We start from the raw sequence: 22,226 nt of genomic DNA on the forward strand, positions 1-22,226 counted from the left end.
ACGCAATATACATTGCATTAGTCTAAGTGCGGAAGCCGTAAAAAGTGTAAAAGGGAGTTTGTAGAAAGTGCTATACTTCAAGTGACAGAAGACGCCATCGCACAAATAGTGACCACCTTCATGTAATCTTTAAAACGCACACTCTCTTGACTTGCAAAAAGAATTTCATAGTTGTGTTAGCTTCCCAAGCTTTGTTGCTCCTTTGCGGGAAGAATACTACACTGAGAAGTATAGCGCAGCTTCTTTCGTATGTCGTTCTACTTAGCGGCCACATTTAGTCCTAATAAATTACCCCAAACGCCTTCAACTTGAGCGCTTCTTGCAGCCACTTCTCCGTAAAAGCGGAGGTGCAGTAACTTCGGCTTACTTTCGCTGCAACATAAAACTAAAGCTTGCAAGCAGCTATTAAAGCACAGCATCGAAACGAGGGGCAAACAGAGAGGGGCTACACTATGGCGTTGTGATCATCTTATTAACGTTCCATTTTCTGCTTCGTTCTAAAGCAAGTCACACATAATTGAAAAGTACTTTCTTACTACCTGTGATAATTTCTTGTTTGAGCAAGTAGAGAAGCAGTATAGCCTGCCTTCCTGGTATACAAGGCAATTTCATAAATTTTGTATCAATTTGCCTAAAATGAAATGCTTGCTATTTTATGTGTCCATTTCCAGCGTGGGTGAGTAGAGCTGGTGCGGTGAAGGATTTCGATTAGGTTACGTGGTCGCGTGCTACCACCGATCATGGAGGCAGATTGCGATGTACGTATACTCATAATATCTAAGCTGCTTACTGGCGTCATCTTATTTTGTCTATTCAACGATACCAGTCAGCCGAGCACATAGGTGGCTCCGACGAAAAAATTGTTAGCGTCACTGGTAACGAATCAGCACACAGGATGTACGCTCACTGAAATGGTTTTCACTTCCATATTAGTTTTTTCTATTGTATTTTTTTCTCTCGGTATATTTCTTTAGTTTATTTCGTCAATAACTAAATAAATTAAGCTCGCGAGTGTAATTTACACTGCCACTTCATTGACCTAAGCCAAACCAGCTGAAGCGGAAGTGACGAAAGAGTTTGAAAGCACGCACGCGGCACGTCAACGCTATTTCCAAGTCTCATTGCTTTATTTTTCATCAGGTTTCTATTTTATAGTTTACCTTTCAATGAAAATAGGGATATACATATATGCGTATATACGTTGTTTTCTACCACAAAGTCTAGCAGGCATCCATGGCGGGGACCGTGTATTTACGAATGGCAGTTCCATAGGCAGTCATCATTTACTTAAAGCTTGCACAAGACGAGATTTTGCAGACAAAGCCAACCTGAGCTACCTCTTTCATTGCATTTCCTTTTATTTATTATTTTTTTCCAGTTACTCATTATAAAAGCCTGTCTTTTGTGACACTGTTGTTCATTGCCCAAATGAATCTCCTGACCACGGCATACTAATCTTCTAAGTGCTACCGAATGTTCGCGATAAGAGTCATGAAGATCTGGCTTTCACATGGGCTCTCCAGATTCTCATTGTAATAAATCCTCATGCTCTATGGATCCAAACGCGCCATTTACTATACGAGAATATAGAGAATAGGCATCCGTTGTTGATGTACGAGCGCTCGTCAGAGTGCCTGTTGCAGGTGGCTCGAAAAACGAAAAGTGCACGTTGCTCTGCAAAGGCAGCGCTCGTTGCGTGGACGAGCTTCACCGGTCGTACCTTCTATAAATTTCAGAAGCGACACTAGCATCGCAACGCAGATTTTCATGTGAAATATACGTCCAATTCACTTACCCTTACATTCTGACCTCAAGGAAACAACGTGGAACAACGGCAAGTAACGTACTCTGCTTTTTATTTAGTGTTACAGACTGCCTTCAGTAAGCAAATCACAGTTTGCGCTTGAGTTCATGCGAACCTACCACAAAGTCTAAATAATTACTGCATAAATTGTTGTTGCAAAGATTGGTATGAGTGAGCCGACAATAAGATCTCCTCTCCAACGCGACGTGACGCTCCACCATGAACGATCAATCATTCTGTGCAGGCCTGTTACGTCGAACAATTTTGCATGTTTCTGGCGGCTGGTCGCTTCCAGCAGCTATATTGCATCAACATACCGTGAAATGGCGCTTTTCATTGCTTGGGCTCGTACTTAAGCTCGCACTATACAATGCTAGCATTGTATAGTACGATAAGTATCGGCATTGTACTGACGTCGTCACAGTTGACGCCAACAGCCCTATTGAGAGATAGAAGGAGACAGATAGTGATTTGTGGCTGTGTGCACCTACTGTACAGGCAGGCGCTCTGCTTTATGCATAAGCAGTCTATGCGCCCTCAATAGCCACTAACCGGGCGTGCATCGGCTGCTGAGACAGAGAGAGTATATTTATTTGAAGGAAGATGGAAAGGCCAACCTGAGCTAGCGTGCTATAGCGTACCATTCTGAACAGGGGAGAGGTAACGAGCACACGAAAGTTTGATTAGATATGCTGATCACGTAGAAAAGACATGCACAACAGTGGAAGCGAGTTAAGTATTCCGTCGCTAACCAAAAGAGATCGAAAATGTCATTCATTATAGTATAGTCCAACAAGTCGCTGGGCTCAAGATCTTGGCTGTAGTAACTAATTCAAATAAAGCTTCAGAAAGCGGCACAGAGGAGATTCTGGTGTGTGCGTGTGCTTCTCGTTCACGTGCAGCAGCCGTTCGGCTGGGTCCGTGCGTGCATACGGTGAATTTCTCCGATAACAGTGTCGAATTCCCGTGCAGATGGCCGAGGGGTCTACGACAGACACCTCATATGCCCCCAAGGTGCTGCGCTCAGTGACGGGCGACAGAGATGCATGGTATTCGTGTACCGGTCCCGATCAGGCCTGCGTCTTGGTTATTTACACCGGCGGTACGATCGGCATGGTCAAGGACGAAAAAGGGCGTACGTTTGAAAGTTATTTTTAACTCCCTGTTTGTCTACTTCTGTGCAACCTAGCAACAATAGCGCAGGCACTTTATGAGCACGTACAGCCTTAAAAGCAATCTGATTAAGTGTGCTCAAAATAAACCGGAGCCTTTAGATTCATTCTCCGTTTCTGGTTACTTCTTGTTTTAAACGTAAAACATTATTGCATAATCAATTGATTACTTATCCTTCGTAGTTCTCAAACCGGCACCGGGTATCCTGGACAAGCGCCTGCGTGAGTTTCCGGAGCTACATGACGAGGAGTACATGAGGAGCCAATTCGGTGATTGCGAAAACTGTCCACTAGTGTTACCGTAAGTGAACTTCCCAAGGTTGAGGACTGGGCGTGTTGGCAAAGCGTATTAGAGGCTTGATTGTGCAACACTTGGACGACACACACAGAAGAGAAATACACACCACAGAGTGCTACTTACAACTATCGTTTTATTCCCTTGTCAATGGAATAAATACTGGAAGATACTCGAGGAAGGCGGGGAGGGGCGGGAGGGTAACAACAAAACCAAAGAGATTTTTACAAATATGTCCATCCACCAATGCCAAGACAGCTTTGTCATGTGATCATTTTTGAGATTGCAAAAAAGGAACCACGATACAAAATTCCAGGTTAGCGTGTAAGCAAATCTATTTCCTTTGCACTTAGGGAGACTGATGGCATGCTCACGGACATACTTCCCAAACGCGAAATCTCAGCGGCCTCGATTATTTCTCGCGTCATTTGGCAGCCATCTTTGCTCACAATCCTGCATTTCTTAAAGAATGGCCGACATCCGCAATCTCTACAATGTATCCCAAGGTGTCCGGCGACTGCTTTTGAAACGTGACAGTCATGCTCCTTTAATCTTTCATTCAAACATCGTCCAGTCTGTCCGATATAGCTTCAGTCGCACTGAAGTGGCATAGAATATACCACTCCCTTAGTGCAGTCGACGAACTTTCGTCTGTGTTGTGTTTCACAGTCTCGTTTCTGTGTGGCACAAGAGTTTACCTTTGCACACATGCTCAGCAATTATTCCGGTGCGGAAAACACCACTTTTACATCGCATCTTTTACCAATTTTCTTAACTCGGTGCGCAATCGAATGGATGTAAGGCATCACCACAATTTTTCCTCGTGTGCTTCGACCACAAGGCTCCTTCCCAGATAATGGTGCCTTGGTTCCGATTTCCTTGAGCAAACATTGTGCCACACATACTAATACAAGGAATGGATAACCTGCCCCCGTGAGCCTGCGCGTTTGCTGCCGAAAGCTGTCAGCAACGCTGTGATGGCACGATTTTTGCTACGCGTATCTGTAACATCACTTGACTATGGCTCGTTTTACGACTTTCGAATGCGTAGATTCGAAGGGCAAAAGAGGCTTATTTGCACGTGGTTCGTATTGCCAACAACAATGACTGGAGCCCAGACTTAGTTTTAACTCAAGAAACCTAATTGATCCAGCGTCTGGCTCTTCATTTGTGATCACCAATGGCTCTAGCCCCTCTCTGAAAATTCTTTCTAGGTGTGTCAAGCACGATTGAGTCATGTTTTTAACATTTTCCACTAGAACTAAATAATCATCAAAAAAACCTGAACATACGAGCAACCTGTGAACTCATGAGGCGCGCCGCTAGGGTTCTGTCAATGTTGGCTAGGAACAAGTCGCTCAGAATCGGTGCGATAGACGAACCTATACATATTCCTTATTTCTGAAGAAAAAATTTTCCATTCGAAGACACGTAGGTGGATCTTAAATACAGGGACAACAATTCTAACAAGCTTGAACATGTATCTGTGAATCATTTTGAAAGGCAACGTTTCCATAATTGTCAATACATTGTTCAAGGCACAGCAAGAGCCCTTTGTGAGGAATAGAGTAAAATAAGTCTTTCACATCAAAAGAGTAAGCCAAATACCCCTTGCCACAATTTTCTCGTAGAAACGCAATAACTTGCTCAGAATGTTTTATTAAAAAGGGGTCGTCAACTTCCAGTAATTTTAACCTGGTCTGCAGGAACGAGGCTACCGGCAACTGCCAGGCGTCTTTAGCAGCGACAATTAGCCTAAGCGGGCAGTCCACTTTATAGATCTTTGCTGCGAAGAACATTTGTAAGCTTAATTTTCTCTTTTTATCATGAGACTTATTCAGATTATCTAGTTTCCATCTGGCGCACAACTTCTTAGCTTCATTTTTTACTTTAGACAAGCAGACACTGGTGCCGCAGTCAAAAGTCGCTCTGATGGCTTCTGTTGCTTTAGATAAACACAATTCCTTAGGTAACACCAAGAAGCCTCCTTCTTTATCGGCCAGAACTAAAGCCAGCGAACGCTCCTTTAGGTAGAACACTGCTTTTTTGACAGGAACAACGTTCATAGGTGTCTTGTATCTCACCAAAACGTCGATGCCTTCGGACAAACAGCGGTCAGATTCACTTTCCGGAGCCAACTTGGACACGCGCTTGACGATGCCCAGAAGAGGTGGCGGAGAGAGTTTAGGTTGAACGGCAAACTTTGGTCCCTTCGAGAGAACGTCCTTGATGGGTTCCGGTAGGGCCACCTCACCTCGTATGTGGATAGGAGCCAATGGGGAGGCGGTCTTTCGCTTCATCGACGCTCTTAGCTGCCAAAGCATCTGATCCACATGCAGATGCATATGCTGTGTCTTACCAGTACTCACCTACGGGGCAGAAACTTGGAGGCTTACGAAAAGGGTTCTACTCAAATTGAGGACGACGCAACGAGCTATGGAAAGAAGAATGATAGGTCTAACGTTAAGGGATAAGAAAAGAGCAGATTGGGTGAGGGAACAAACGCGAGTTAATGACATCTTAGTTGAAATCAAGAAAAAGAAATGGGCATGGGCAGGACATGTAATGAGGAGGGAAGATAACCGATGGTCATTAAGGGTTACGGACTGGATTCCAAGGGAAGGGAAGCGTAGCAGGGGGCGACAGAAAGTTAGGTGGGCCGATGAGATTAAGAAGTTTGCGGGGACGGCATGGCCACAATTAGTACATGACCGGGGTTGTTGGAGAAGTACGGGAGAGGCCTTTGCCCTGCAGTGGGCGTAACCAGGCTGATGATGATGATGATGATGATGAATTCAGCTGTCGCATCCGCCAGGTTCCTAAAACTACGCCAGTCCCGCTTGCCTCTTTGAGAACCTGATCCATGCACACGTAAGAAGAGGCAGTCCTTGAAGAAACGTACTTGCTTGTGGCATTCGGAGTGCAGAAGCTTGCATACCCGCATTCCCTTTGACTGCGACGGTGCAAAGCTCCCGAAGAGAAGTAGTACTTCTGGAGGTAGCTGGTTCATCCATATGTGGAAAGCCAGACTTCGTGCTCGGCAGATGGCGACGGCAATGAGCATGCCATCAGTCTCCCTTAGTGCAAAGGAAATAGATTTTGGAATCTGGAATCTGGAATTTTGTATGGTGTTTCCTTGTTTGCGATGTCAAAAATGATCACATGACAAAGCTGGCTTGGCATTGGTAGATGGCCATGTTTGTAACAATCTTTTTGTTTTTGTTGTTACCCTCCCTCCCCCCTCCCCCTCCCCCCAGTATCTTCCAGTATTTATTCCATTGACAAGGGAATAAAATGATAGTTGCAAAATGCGCTCTGTGGTGTGTATTTCTCTTGTGTGTGTGTCGTCCAAATGTTACACAATCAAGCCTCTGAGAAAAAAGTGAACTTCATTTGACACGAATTCATCATTAGAAGTCTCAAAATTGTTCCAGCACACTCATACCTATGGCGACATGGATGTGCACTTTACCTGCGGCACCGCACCGTGGCACACTGTAGCATCTGGACTGAAAGATGTCCGGGTGTGTCGTGTTGAAGAAAAAAAAAAGTAGTGGTAGCATGTGGCCCCTGTACTGCTACGCAAACGTAATGCAACGAAACATTTTTTTCAAATTCACAAAAAATGCTTGTACGCGAGAATGGTTCCTTAGAGCAGATCGCAGCCACCCTTGATGCTAGGCATATTTTTAGTGAAGGCGATCGTTAAATAAGGAAACGCACTTAGACGGAAAAGAAGAATGAAGCTTTGCGAATCTGGCCTTATGATCATAGCAATAGGTGTTATGGAACTAAGTCACTGACGAGGGCTGTGAACATTTTTTTGTGCGAGATAGGTCGATTGTTCGATTTATCACCAATCTTCATAAGTCAGCCCTTTATGCCCTAGTTTGATGGCGCGAAAGAATTGACCTTGGGCGTGATCGGAGATTGTTGTTCGAAACGCACGATCAGTTTGCCTTCAGTTTCGGCTCACGCGACGGCTAACGACTCGGCGCGGCCTATGCCACTTGCGTGAGGTGAAACTGAACGCAAACGCAACGTGCACTTCAAACAACGATCTCCTATCGCACAGCTTGTTTCTGAAACGACTGGCTGTGTGACAATGCAGAACTGTGGCGCAGATCGTGCACCTGTTTCGCATGGTCTTGCGTCATCAGGTTATTGACAGTGCATGGACATGCAGGGCATCCCAGCTGACTTCAGTGAAAGTTTAAAGTCAAAATTTTAATCACAGTTTAAAAATACGCGAACGCCACGTAGCTGGACAGAACAAAGGTAATGTTGTTTGCCGTCGCTTGGATACACTCAAATTATTTATTTATTTAGTTAAGCAACCTCTGAAGTATTATAATTAGATGAAAGGTGTCAATGAGAAAATCGTGGAGCGACATCAAAAACTACCGATACAGCTTTCTGTTGCTCAATACGTGCTACATAAAAGTATTTTTCTGAACGTGAAAGAAGCCCGCAAATTCACTCAAATTTGTCGCGGGACTGGCCGCTCGAGGCACTTTGCGTGCATTCGCGGGCTCCTTTCACGCTCGGAAAAACACTTTTGTGTAGCACGTATTGAGCAACAGAAAGCTGTATCGGGAGTTTTTCAGGTCGCTCTATTTTCTAACTGACACTTTTCATCCAATTATATTATTTGACAAGTTGATTAATCAATTAAGACTAATTATACAATTAGGCGGAATGAAATAAATAGTTTGAGTATCTACAAGCGATGGCAAGCAACATTACCTTTGTTCTCTCCAGCTACGTGGCATTTGTGTATTTTTAAAATCTGGCTAAAGTTTGCTGGGACACTCTGTATAACCTCTGCATGTCAGATACCTGGACTCGCTCACCGAAACAACGCTAAGTTCATAACTTCCTGCTTAGATGGCCTAATGCAATAAGCTTACCCTGCAAACGTCACCGAATCCTTCTCCACTGACCAAAACGTTTTCTTCATACTACCAGCATTGCAACTTCTAAGATAGAAGCTTGCCTTCATTGCATAAAGCCATTATTCTAAATACAAGATTGCGTGTTCTGCATGTTCTTCTTTGCGTTTAAAATGTCTGCCAATGTCTTTTTTGGGTCTTTGCTACTTTTTGCTCTTTGCCCTGCAGAGTGAATTCTTGGAGAATACAGGCAGGGAAAAAGACTTTCCAATAAACGGCTTTCTTTCTCCATTCTTACCCATTTTTTTCTGTTCCTGCAGGCCGACAGGAGATCCGCGACGGGTTATGTACTCTATATCGGAGTACAGTGTGCTCATAGACTCTTCTAACATCACGGTTAATGACTGGACGAAAATTGCCATCGACATTAAGGTGATAACTTCATTCCGAAGATCCCCAAACGATCTGCCTGTGACTACTGAAATATGCTTTGTATGCTTTGTATGCGTTGAGTGCGCTTTGTATGCTTATATGCTTTGTAAATATGATTTGTACTGTTTTCATGCTCACTGATGTACCCACTCCTGCTTGGGCCCAGAAAGGACCTGCAGTATCTGTAACTAAAATCTATAAATAAATATTTAGCCAAATTGAAAAGATAAGTTTAACAGTGAAACGTTCAACAAATGAGTCCATATGCCAGATAATGGCAAGCAAGTGTATATCCCAGCTTAAATTTTAGAAATGAGACTGAATTTTACAAATTCACAAAGTTATTTATGCTAAACTTTTTACATATAGTCTTATTGTCAGCCAAGCCACTCAGCTGCTCCGCTAGAGCCTGGTTCATGCCAAGATGGAATTCTCACATCTGTTTCAATCGAGGCAGTTGCTTCAGAAGACTTCTTATATTATCACAACAAAGATATTATATAGAGATCTTGTGAGTAGTGGAAATGCTAGCATTGCCACATACTTTAAGGAGTCCTACTCAATGACCCGTAATCACAAAGCACTTGGTACGCTAGTGCACAGGCGACAGCCAATAGTGTTAACGAACATGTTCCCAGAGTAAAGCATTTGGCTATACACACCAGTGAATAACCAAACCGCTTTTTGGCCCATGCTAATGAAGAAAGCTGTAACCTCAAATCATTTATGCCTACTCCTAATTTGCCTTATCTTTCTTGACTACACTGTAAATATTCAGTGTCTCACAATAATGAAGTCAGTCCAGAGTCAGCGCTCTCTCAATATCATCCTGTTCGTTATCTCCTAAACCATTCGCGCACTACAGTGGAAATGATCGCAATGAACCACCACCCGAGCTTCCGCGCTTAAAACACGTGGGAGTTTATGAGATTCTTTATTCCTCCGCGGCTCTGGTCTCCAGCCTTCTTCTCAAAAATTCATATCTCTGTGCGCAGGATAACTATGACTCATACGATGGCTTCGTCATCCTTCACGGCACGGACACCATGGCGTACACATCGTCTGCTCTCTCCTTTCTTCTTGAGTCTCTAGGCAAATCGGTCATCGTCACCGGCGCACAGGTACTGAAAGGCAAAAATGTTTTGTAATTATGCGGTTATGTCTCCTCACGCACATGAAGTGCACGTCAATAAAAAGAACTGAAGTTATACTGCAATATAACACCTCTGAAATTACGAATGCATCACTTCTAATTGAAAAAAATTATTTTAGATGCGAGGAAAACATGCTAAACCCCAACGTAGTCTAACCGACAATCCTAAATGTTTACCCCAACGTCTCCAGTGCCTAACACAACGCTGCGTTCCATAAGGCATCAGGTGGTAGTTTCACAGATAACGAGCCTGCGCGAACATTATTTATCAGTTTAAGTATTGCTCGGGATCCACTGGAAGAACAGGAGCAAGATATACAGAAATTATTTGTGCTTGTTTTTGCTGGAATAAAACCTGAAAAAAAACCTAGTTCGAAAATCGAGGGAAAACACGGGGAAGGCTGGAGCTGGAAATTGAAGACGATGAGCGAAACGAGAACAAGGTTGAAGCGGGAGGCAACGTTTCGACAAGTAGACTTGTCTTTTTCAAGGTTGCCTTGAAAAATACAAGTCCACTTGTGGAAATGTTGTCTCTCTCTTTTACCTTGTTCTCGCTCAGCGCTAAAATTGGTGATTTACGGGAGCGACGACATTCCGATGGCGGTTATGGCGGGAGTTCCATTAAAGTTATCGAAATAAAGCATTTCACTGTCACTTTTTACAAAGCAAAGGCATGTCTTGCTTGTCAAAAAAAAAGAAAACACTGGGAGGGATCCTTCGAATAGACTGATGTAATAATGTATAATTCCACGACTTGTTCTTGTCCCTCTTTATTATCCTCTTTATAAGGGCCTCTCGAAGCAGATAAACGCTTTCTGCGTCTCAAATACTGCATTGATGTCGTAGCTTCTTTCCTTATAATAATCTATGAATAGGTTGGGTTGACAATGAATATTTTCATATTATAAATGCTCATTGCTGGCATTTTATCCAGCTCACGTTATTGTTATCGCTTGTGTTACAAGCTGATAATACAGGCTTCCTGCATTTGCTTTATCTACCGGAAAAACTGAGCAGAATAAAATATGTAACTGTTTTTTTCTTGTTTTTTTTTACATTGCTTCGCTAATCTACATTTCAGTGAACAGAATATTTTGAAGCAAGTTATGCACATAGTCAGCTGTAACGTATTTCAAATCCCATATTTCTCAATAACAATTCCTCCCAACTATAAATAATCATGTTTAAAAATGGATGCGAGCTCTGCATTGTGTTTGTATAATAAAATAAAATTATTGCAGTAATATAAAGCAGTCACAACATTGTGGATAGTAACATGTGATGACACTGACGGATTCAATCAGCAATCAGCCATTCATGAAAAAAAGGGAATGAAAGAACGCATAAAAATTTGGCATAACGTTGCAATCCTTATAAGCCAAAGCGTCTTGCGTTTAAAGTGGATGATCACAAGAAAGTTAACTCAAATTTGCCCCGCCCAGTTGCGTCTGGCTCATAGATTTTCATTTGTTTCTTTAATTTAATTTATTGACTCTAATACAAAAATCTATTATCGCAGCGCTACTAGTGTTACCATATCTGTAATGGCATTACCGAGGCTACAGCCGGGACTATACCGACAAAATGCACTGCTTTGAGGCACACCAGCACAAGGGGAGTGCACTTCAACACATTCTTATGAATTATTTTACAACTGGATTTACATGGAGCATACCCAACGCATTTGGCATTCAGTTTTCTCATTTTGTCCAAAAAATTGCGCCGTGCCATTTTCACGCTCAAGAATTGTTCTTCCACACACACAGAAAAAAATGTTCAGCGTATATTTACTCGATTTCCTTGAGAGTCATATGCTGTCTTCCATTATTTAGGAAAACATTTTCGAAAGCCATTTTTATATTAAAAAGAGCAATTTGATTGTATTCTTATATAGCACGTGTATGTCGTAGTTCTAGGTTTATTGTTAAATTGGGGCAGTTGATCATTTACTGGCAAGAAAAGAAGCCAGTACGTAAGCAACTTTGGAAGCCCCCTCTTCCCCTCCCCCTCGTATTCGTATTGTGCTACTCGCTGTGCCCCGATTAGCTCATCCAGTGTATTCTGGAGACCTAGCTGCAATAGTCTATCGTTGCAGGTGGTGATGGAGATTCCGATTGCTTGCTTGTAGATTTTTCTGATTAAGCAGTCTAATTTGTTTTTGTCTGACGAACACCATCGTAGGTACGATGCCACATATGCTATTCTGCTTATTACGAACGCTTGGACTAGTTTAAGCAGATTGCCTTCTTTTATTCCACTATGTTTGTTTGCTATTCGTTTAAGTAGCCGCATGATTTGAGATATTATATTGTCTAATTTGCGTATGGTCTCTCCATTGAAGCCGTTACTTTCAATGATGAGGCCCAATACTCTGATCTTGAGTAAAACTCTTGCTTGGGCTAGTTGGTTCATGCTTTAATGAGTAAAGGCAAGACGCAAAAGACCAGGACTGAAGAAGGACACAAACGACAAGACCGGCACCGGTCCGGTCGTTTATGTTGCCTTTACTCATTCAAACTCTGATCTTGTCAACCTTGGGTATGGCCGTACCATCTGCCGTAGCTAGCTGAATTCGCGGATAGTTTCGTTCCTCGTAGTTGCGTGGTTTTCGGCCACGTCACGATGGCGCATAAATGAGGAGCTCAAATTTCTCTGCCGAACACGCCAGTCCGGTTCCTGCTAGGTATTGTTCAACTGCTTCTATTGCACGTTGTAATGTGTTTTCAGCCTGTCCATCGTTTCCATCGTTCACCCAGAGGGTGATATTGTCAGTGTAGAGGGTATAATTGAGACCATCGATTTTCTGTAGCTATGCTGGTAATCTGATAAGAGCCAGGTTAAACAGAATCGTTGGTATTGCTGAACCTTGGGGTGTACCTGCGGTTCCGATCTGTAGTTCTTCGGAGTTAAGGTCTTCTATCTTTGGAATCCTAAAAAAAGTAAAGCCACGTACAGACAAAACATAAACAAAATCTTACATGTATATTACAAAACTGAAGCCACTTTTATCGATGAGATAGCCGCAAAGTGTTCATCTCGGGCTAAGCCAACAATTCACCAAGATTACACAGGCACCAAAAACAGACAATTACACGAAGAGATTAGCGAAGCGGAATTGAGACGCCGCTCTACAAAAGGCTTAACACTACATCCGCGCCGGGACTGAACGCAATAACAAGCAAGACAATCCTAAATCTCGATGATGCCTCTCTAGAACAACCTACCAAGTATATAAACGAATGCTGGCAATCCGGTACAATACCACAACAACGAAAAACGGCCCAGATTATTCTAATACTTAAACCAGGCAAGCGGCTACAGTTGGAGAACCTGAGACCCATTTCACTCACGTCCTGTGTGGACAAACTCATGAAGCGCGTTGTCCTAACGAGACTGACCAACTATGTCGAGGATAACGACGTTCTCCCCCCCTACAATGTTGGGCTTCCAGGGAAACTTGCCCACACAGGATGCAGTGCTGCAACTTGAGCATCAAATTATAGATAGCACAAGTCGGAACACCAAAGCTACCTTAGGACTGGACCTGAAGAAAGCTTTTGACAGTGTTACGCACGAAACGATACTAAACAGAATAAATGAGCTAGGCCTAGGTCAGCGAGTATACGGTTATACATACGAGACTTCCATACTAACAGCAAGGCAATATGTACTTGATACAATTTTTTTTCGCACTGCAGAATACCGCACATGTTAATAAGCCAAATGATCACTTAACCTTGAGTTCTATTCAAATGCTTGTCGCATCCTTGTCGTTGTTTTTAGCGGATCGTTATTTACACATGCATGTTATTTCTTTCTGCATTCACTTTTGTGTGTTTCACTGCAGATTCCTGTATTCGAAACTCGTAGCGACGGGAGGGACAACTTGCTGAATGCCTTGATCTTAGCTGGGAACTACGTAATACCGGAAGTAAGTACACATAAGTAAGATTTCTCGCTAAATAAAATAGTCCCTTTAGACGCTGGGTGCATAGTTGCGAACGCCAAAATAGTACATAAAAAGCAATATCGCTGAAGAAACTAGGGATCTTTAAAACTTGTCGCTTGCATCTTTAAGCACTGCGGATTTTACACCATAAACACGATATTTTATATCAGTCATATTTTACGAGTAACTGGTGTTACGATCACAAAGCGGGGAAGCGACCTTCCAGCCTCTCCTGCCCTACTGCGACGAATCGCTTCGTGAAGCTAGTAATACGTCCCGTAGGACAGACCACCGGCGACATCATGGTGAGACAGCTTTTGAAGAATACGTGATCGATGGATGTCACCCGGCCACCAACCACGACCACGCTGGCTGCAAGAAACTCCTGGGAAAGGGCGTTCCTCGCGGCCACTGCTAGCCGCCAAGACTGTTCAACAGTGATATGAACTCGGTGATGGCTGGGCCATCCCACCAAACAAGACGCACCAGATTCAGTCAAGCGTCACATCTTCTGTCTACGAAGGTCCCCTCCTTTCTCTGGGTCAGTGAACTAGGTGCGCCTGGGGTTATTTCTCCCGTTGTGTTCTGTAAACAAGTGCGCTTCAACTCAGATGTGGTAGCATTTGCAGACGTGTCTTGAAACGCTTTCCCAGAAAGATGTCTGACCTGTAGCTGATGCTACAAGAACAATGTACAGCGCTCCGTGCTCCAGCCAGTACGGCTACCCCTTGTTTTATGTGAGTAAGTTTACCTTTCCTGTGTAAATAAACCACCTGTTCCATTCCTCCAACCTATCGACCTCGTAATCATCACTAAAGAAGCAACCTTCATCAGCCGGGTGACGGCGTGGGCCCGCTTTGCCTCCGCGTGACGCCCCGGTAGCGTAGGCTATCTATCTACCCGTTACGAGACGCACCGATGGCAGAGGCTAGACAGCGACCCAGATTCCGAGAGTGACGCCAGACTCCGTGACCATGAGCCCCAAATCGTACACTGGATAGGTGCTATCCAACTACGGTACACAAAAAATTGTTTATATTGTCATACCGTACGCACTTGTAGATAGCTGTCGCGTGGAGTGCACTTTCTGTAAACTTGACCAAATTCTAAAAAAATTACGAATTGATCGTCTGTTGTGTAGTTGTATGCTTTCTATGATTCTACAGATGCAAGAAATGTGGATCAACGTTTTCGAAGGACACGATTGATTGGCCCCAGCAAGCGCTAATAATACAGGGTTTGAAGTTGACCATTTAGCCCTTCGTTTTAAATCTTCTCAACTATTTTGCTCAACGCGTGCGTAATAATTATGTCGTGGTAGGCGTTAGTATACCTTAGCTACTACCACAACATATTCACAGTTAGCCCACTGCGCGTTTACTATATGCGGTTTAGCTTCTCGCAGCCAATCCAAGTGCTCAGCGAACTTTAGGCTAATGCGGATAGCAGGGTATCGAACCTGAAATAAGCCTAAAACCTAAAACCGGAAAAAAGCGCTATTTTGGTTCGAACCGGAACTAAACCTGAACTTTACGATTTTTTTCACTCCGTAGCAAAACCGAAAGGCAAGGATCAGGTTGGCTACGTTTTCTAACTCTTTCCATCCCTACGTTCCCTGTACTTATGGATCAACTATGCTACCTCTTTTGTAAGTACGTGCCACCTTACCATGATTTTAAAAGTAGCATTGCCGTTAGTACGTTATTCAGCTCCTAGCGTCAGGGGGCAGAATAGGTGTTGTGCTAACGCGTCAGTACTTGGATCGCATCCGGCACAGGGACTCACTGGACTGTGACGCGTGCAAGATACCTGAGACAGTGCAGCACATATACTTAATCTTCACTGGTCCCCTGCATAACCGTAAACGGCATCGATTGGTCTTTTTGTTAGCGTCAAGTAACAACAGGCTCTTCAGTGAAAAACTGTTACTTGGCCATCCGCCGGAGATACGAATTAAGCGAGCCGTTGAAGCTTCGTCAAGGTCGAGTATTTATTTAACACAAATCTTTATTCAAGGCTGTGAACAGGCCTTTCGCTTGCCTGTTCTCGTCATTACTCCTCAGCCCCCTATTTTTATCCCCTTTCCTTCCCTCGATATCAGAGTAGCAGGCTGTAGGACTCTCCTTAATAAATTCTCATCTCTCTCTCTCTCTCTCTCTCTCTCTCTCTCTCTCTCTCTCTCTCTCTCTCTCTCTCTCTCTCTCTCTTTCCCTCCATAAAGCTTCGCTTCACATCGATTCCAGCACTGGTGTCGGATCCGCATAATTCTTTTTTAACTATGCGCGGCCTGAATAGCAAACATAGATAATCATTCAGTGCAGGTTCTCAATAGCATCAAGCTTTTGTGCAAAATGCATTAGTACTGTTTTCCTGTAATTATGGTTTGGTTATGCAACTGAAGTTGTGTCGCTTCGAATCGGTTCGAGATATTTTTTCCCTCCGGAGTTGAACCGGAACTGAACCATCTTCGGGGAACCGAAACGAAAGCTGGGACGAAAAATGTTTCAGTTCGACACTGTAGTGGTTAGTGCTTCCGATCCCTTTACGTTCTAATAAAACGAAGTTTCATATAGGATGTCTATATCTTAGTGATGAATGTTTTGAGGAAAAATCAAGACCTGTCTGTTCTCTAGTTATCTTTGTAACACAGAGTAGAGGGCCCAATATGGATATTCACACAGAAATAACTGGACACTCAGCGCAAGCTTTAACCAAATATTTCAAATTGAAATTGCTACCTCTTAACCCCTCCCACAGACAGAACCGCCATTTTGGCGAGGCTGTGTGACGTCGGGAACTGAGCGGCCACCTCTGTGTCATCTGCTTCAAAACAGTTCGAAACCAAATCGACCGTCTTTCTTGGCACGCTCCGGCACCCAACGGCGTAGCAACGGCATTGCCGCTGAATTTTGCCCGCAATTCTTCACTTGCGCGATAAAAAGGAGTAGCAAACCACCAAAATGCGTCGAGATGCACATGCAAAAACTAAAGGGCGCATGGCGGTAATTACATGTTTCCAGCTCCTGAAATCACTTCTGGTGTTTGAAGTGCACAAAAGCATGGCCTTCTATACCGGCCTCTGTTGCCTGAGGGTGTTGTTTTCGGGCATGCCCATTCATTTCTTCATCACTCAGTGTTCAACTCATCACTCAGGTTCAACTGCGACGCTAAAGAAATCGAATGCAAGTTTTCTGCTGCACCGAATGCACTCAAACTTTGCCAGGTCACTGAGGGACGCGTATGGTTTAACATTCAATGCATAACTTAAGCTCGAAAATTTGCTGCCATGGCCCCTTTAACCTAAGTGTGGACAGTCTTGCTATTCGACTGCACAATAAAGTACGAGACATGCATAAACCTGATTCTACGGTAGTACGCCAGAGCATTTAATATAGTGTAAAAAATATTGCATGCACTATTTTTTACACATTTCAGCCAATGGTACAATGGTACATGGTGAACCACCTCAAACAAAAACAAAGGATGGTATAAGCCTTTGGCCATAGAATTGCGAATGAAATAAAACTGCCTACTTAGACAGGGGTAGTCTGAAAATTATTTACTATGTCATGCTAAACGTTCCGTACCTCACACAAAAAAGTGAGCACTTATTTAGCTAATCCGCGCTATTACTTCTGTACTATCACGCAATTATACTTACCTTTTAGATATTATAATACAAAAATTTCAGCTTCCTACTGTGAATTATTCTTTTCATACGACCCAGCTCCTTCCTAATAACAAACCATGCTATAACAACTAAGTTGTTGCCCAGTTCCCCTTAGTGGGTGAACGTAATTACCTGAGGAAAAAGCAGTAGGAAAGCGGAAATGAAATGGCGCCCTCCATTGTCGGGTAATGCTGCTATCGTAGTAAGTGAATTCAGAACTGAAAGAACTGCTGAAGTCTGCCTGTGCTTTCTTTTTTTTTCACACACTTCTCAATCGTAGTTTTTATTTCTACTGCAGGCTACGTCATCAGCTTCATACATTTTAAATTGTAATTTTCATGGCAGTTCTACCCATAATTGTATCTTCTTTTCATTTATCTATCTTCAAATGAGAGTCTAACATAAACACTTTCCAATTATATAAAAATAAATCATGCTCTGTGATGCACATGCTTAGCGCCGAAACCACCACTGTTCCCTGGCCACACTTCCCTGCTGCGTTTGACAGAAGATTTTTATGCCGTCTCAGCGTGTCGCTGTTTATTTTTATTTATCTTTCTTGCTTTATTTTTCACATTTTTACGGTCATGAAATGTAAAGCTGCCATCTCAACGCACAGGTGACGCTAATGTTCCATGGTCAACTGTTTCGCGGAAACCGAGTCAGCAAATTCAGCATATCTCACTTGGATGCCTTCGCATCATTCAACATGGCCCCGCTTGCGACCATCGGCATCAACGTTGAAAGTAAGTCTAGGATAAAGGCGCTACTTCATCTTAAGCTCGTGACGCCAAAATTTAAACGCTAGTTTGTCAGTTTATTATTAGTTTATCATTTATTAAATTTATCATTAACTGACAACACGAGAAAATTAATAGAGCTTGGCAGGTCATGTAATGTGGAGATCAGACAACCCCTGGACTATTAGGGTTACAGAATCGATAGCAAGAGTAGGGAAACGCAGTCGAGGATAGCAGAAAACTAGGTGGAGCGATGAAATTGGACGATCCATGGACGCTTGTTGGAATTGGTTGGCGCAAGACAGGGCTAATTGGAGATCGCAGGGAGAGGCCTTCATCCTACAGTGGACATAAAATAGGCTGCTGCTGATGATGATGAGTTGTGTATTCACCATGAAAAATTACGTAAGGATTACGTAAGTAATCGTTTAACTTAAGTTTTACGTAAGTTTACGTAAGTGAGGTTTTATGTACGTCATAGTGAAAGCAAAACATGGCAGATGTATCAAGGTAATCACAAGCCTGGTTTCGCACACAAAAAAGAAGCTCTTGCACTAGAAATGCTTGTAGGAGCAGCTGCCAAACATTACTAATGTTAAACTCTGCTAGTTCGGCCCCTCGTAAGTGGTTTCTATATGAGAAGGCTTTCCCACAAGCTGGAGCTCGCATGAAGAGCGCCGAATATTTTCGCTCTACAAGTATGAAAACGCCAGTGGGCAAACTTGAGATTTTTAGAACGGCTTGACTCAACTCAGACGTACGTAAAAACTACGCTAGTTGGGTGAAGGAAATATAATTTTGCATAAACGTAACTGCAGTTCCTGCATGAATAATACTTCTATATTTTCATTTATTCCCCGTGTGCCTTGCGGCGATTCGGCCTGAAAAAAAAGAATATGTGTGCAATGTAATGAAGCAGGCAGAGCTTCGGAAATCCAGCACTGGTATCCTTTCATATTGTGGCATAAACGCGGGGTTGATTGCATTTATGCAACTATATTGTCACCAATGCTAAGAAGTACGTTCGTCTAGGGTAATAGATTACGCGAAAAAAGCGAACGACAGTAATCAGGCGAAAAAACTCCGTTCAATGGTTTGTGTCACCAAAACAGCTCCTATAGTGAATTTCAGAAATGCCGAAGAATGAGTGAGTTCTTTCTGTGGTGCCCATTCTGTGGTGCCCATTGGTGCATATATACGCGTAATATAGCTTACCGAGACATTTATTGCCGAGGTTATTTTAACGTTTACAAATAAATCATTGCAGAAATAAAAAAAAATTGAGCATATATGCTGAATACATTTATTTAACTGCTCACCAGGTTCTTCAGCACGCGGTTTCACCGTGATGAGAAAATGGTGAAAACAGCTCTCTGATTTTATTACGAGAGTAATTTGTCATGGAAGTGATGATCCTGCTTCCTTGTCATCTGTGCAGCCTGCGTGTACTAACACTACCGCTTGGTCAGCCTTTTATATGATATTTGTAGCGCTGCAAGAGCACTCTAAAACGATCCTCTGAATATGGCAACAGTCACGCATGAAGTGCTGAATGGATGTTCTTTCCAGTCAACTGGGATCTCATCTTGCCGCCTCCAGAAGGTACACTCTACGTCCACACGGTTTTGAACAGAGATGTGGGCATACTTCGCCTATTTCCCAGCATTACAGTTGAATTGGTAAGTGAGAAGTCTCATCATTTTCAGGCGTGGGTGTAGTGGCGAAGGTACGACCGTTAGGAGCACGTTTTCTGTAACGCATCCTAAATGCACGCATTGCTAATGGGTCGTAGACTTATTTCTGACAATTCGTTGCTGCCCAGGTGGAGGCCTTCTTTGGAACACCAATGAAGGGTGTCGTGCTGCAAACCTACGGCGCAGGCAACGTACCCACGAAGCGCAAGGACATCATGCATGCCATTCGCCGCGCCACAGAGCGAGGCGTTCTCATAGTGAGCTGTTCTCAGTGTCTTAATGGAGCCGTGGATCCCGCCTATGAGACAGGGCGCGTAAGTAATAGTGTCAGCAGCGGTCCGGAACACACTTCAGAATACTTAGCACACATTAATAGGAGAATGAAGATAACCAAAGGGCACATAGCGAAGCCGCACTTATTTTGCAGCGTACAAAGAGAAAATTATCTACGAAACTAAAAAATAAGACAGAAGACCTCAAAAATATTGCTCTTACCTATATTATCAGTGGATTTGAACTGTTCACTTCTTTGAATTGCTTGGTAGATTGTCCGGTCACATGCTGCGCGTTCTTTAGCTTTGAAGTGTTCAAACATTTGAAATACAGGAATCGTACAAAACAATTCAGAAAAATGAATACATCTGTGAATAATATTATTGTATATTTTAAAATATTTTTTTGCCTGGACAAAATTTTAGGCAGCCCGAAATGGGGCATTAATTTGGATCAGTGACTCCTTTCGGTGACAGCATAACTATTCAAAAGTTATTACATAGCCACCGGTTTTCACTAGTCTTCAAGGTCTTGATATATTTACCCATATCTCAAAGCAGTTGTGAATGCATATGTACAAATAGCTCTACCCGTAAAGAACCTATATAAAATAACTTTGTTAGATGAATAATTGAGCTCTTCTTTTGGACTATTTTTATACATACAGACCCACTTATTACAGCTTGTTTTAAATATACGGTCATTTTGTTTGCCTGAGCTTTCGTCACCTTGGTAGCTCTGATTCGACAGTATCTTTCTCTTTGAGCTGACCGTTTCGCGCCCTGTGACACATCGCCATGACATTTTGTTCAAGTGTCAGCGTCCCCGATAACAATTCCTCTGGCGGAATTGGCACACCGCGGGAAAGAATATCTGCAAAATATGGGACTGATTGACAAAGCATTATTTTCGATTGCGAGAAATGCTTGTCTCTGAAACAATTGTTTTCCGTGTGTGCCATTGTTATTCGCTGATGACGGTTTTACTTTCATCGGAATGATGTTTGGAAATTTTCCTTATTGTAAGCGCTTTCCCTGGTGACGTCATGAACACTTCGTTTGCGATGCACATGAAATTCAACGTTTGTGCGAGTTACTCTATTAACAAACCATTTGTCTAAGCGGGCGTATCGATATTAAGAGAGTACTTATGAGGCCAAGTCAACCGTTTGGTATTGCTCGCTTCCCAACAACATGATTTATGGACAGAAGCCGACTTTTCAAAATTTGCTTTGTTTAACATGTGTTTTATTGTGAATAGCATTCTTGGCCCTCTTAGACGCGACCAGTTTTCTTTCCAGCTATGTTAATGCATAGCCCTCCCTCCCCCCCCCCCCCCGCCCCCCCAAAAATATATGAATCGATCCCTAAGATAGCGCAGCATGAACGTCTTGGCCGATCCCGAAAAGTGCAGTTTGAAAATATGGGCTATTCCCCCGGTTTATGCAGTCCTTCTATGCAGTCCTTCTATTTCCCCGGTGGGCAGTCCTTCTATGAGCCTCTTGGAGGCCCACTGGGGCCGCTGGCTGGGTATGTGTGGAATTCGCGGCGCCGCAGCTCGAGGGCGAAGTGTGTCCAGAGGGAAGTGCTAGGTAGGACCCCGACAGCATCACACGCCTCACACATTCGGCTGTTCGCGCACTTAGATAGTCTGCGCACATGAGTTCTGCCCTAATTTTTAATGCGTTGGCATTCTTGGGCTACTACCCTTCTCGCGCTTTGCGGGGGCTGTTTATGTTTGGATATCTAACCACTTTCCCGACTACTTGGATAGGCCATGGTCGAATGGGTAGCGCATCGGGCTGTTGTGATGAGGGAACAAAGTTCGAAACCAACTGTCAGACCAACTTGTGCGGCTTCATAGTGGCAATGTGTACATATGCGCCGTTCTTCAGCGAACCTCTTTCACGTCTAGGCGGGTCGCTGTAGATGAGGGACTGCAAAGGTACCGTTGTTCACTGAAACTATGACACTGTCTTGTAGCTCTGCGCTGGTCTTCAATTAACTTTTCTTTATGCCAACTTGGGTCACTGGGTATATATAAGAAGGTGTGTACCGCTCTTCAATGAACGTGTTTGACGCCAATTTGGCTAACTAGGTATTGTCACTATGTCAATATGTCCCAACGGTTCCTGAAGGACAGCAGCCCGATG

The 22,226-nt window shown here is 43.3% G+C and overlaps 1 protein-coding gene across 1 annotated transcript in view; it reads left to right on the forward strand.

Annotated features, from left to right (window-relative positions):
- LOC135903828 (L-asparaginase 1-like) overlaps positions 1–22,226 on the forward strand; it is a 204,692-nt gene that overhangs the window by 174,618 nt on the left and 7,848 nt on the right. The window contains exons 2-9 of the mRNA XM_065434240.2: positions 2,777–2,939; positions 3,160–3,277; positions 8,484–8,595; positions 9,591–9,716; positions 13,596–13,679; positions 17,987–18,113; positions 19,677–19,786; positions 19,930–20,115. Of these exons, the coding sequence (XP_065290312.1) occupies positions 2,777–2,939; positions 3,160–3,277; positions 8,484–8,595; positions 9,591–9,716; positions 13,596–13,679; positions 17,987–18,113; positions 19,677–19,786; positions 19,930–20,115 (1,026 nt within the window). The remainder of the gene's footprint in view (positions 1–2,776; positions 2,940–3,159; positions 3,278–8,483; positions 8,596–9,590; positions 9,717–13,595; positions 13,680–17,986; positions 18,114–19,676; positions 19,787–19,929; positions 20,116–22,226) is intronic.

The sequence above is a fragment of the Dermacentor albipictus genome, chromosome 4 (assembly GCF_038994185.2).
Source record: "Dermacentor albipictus isolate Rhodes 1998 colony chromosome 4, USDA_Dalb.pri_finalv2, whole genome shotgun sequence".
NCBI classification, from domain to species: domain Eukaryota; kingdom Metazoa; phylum Arthropoda; class Arachnida; order Ixodida; family Ixodidae; genus Dermacentor; species Dermacentor albipictus.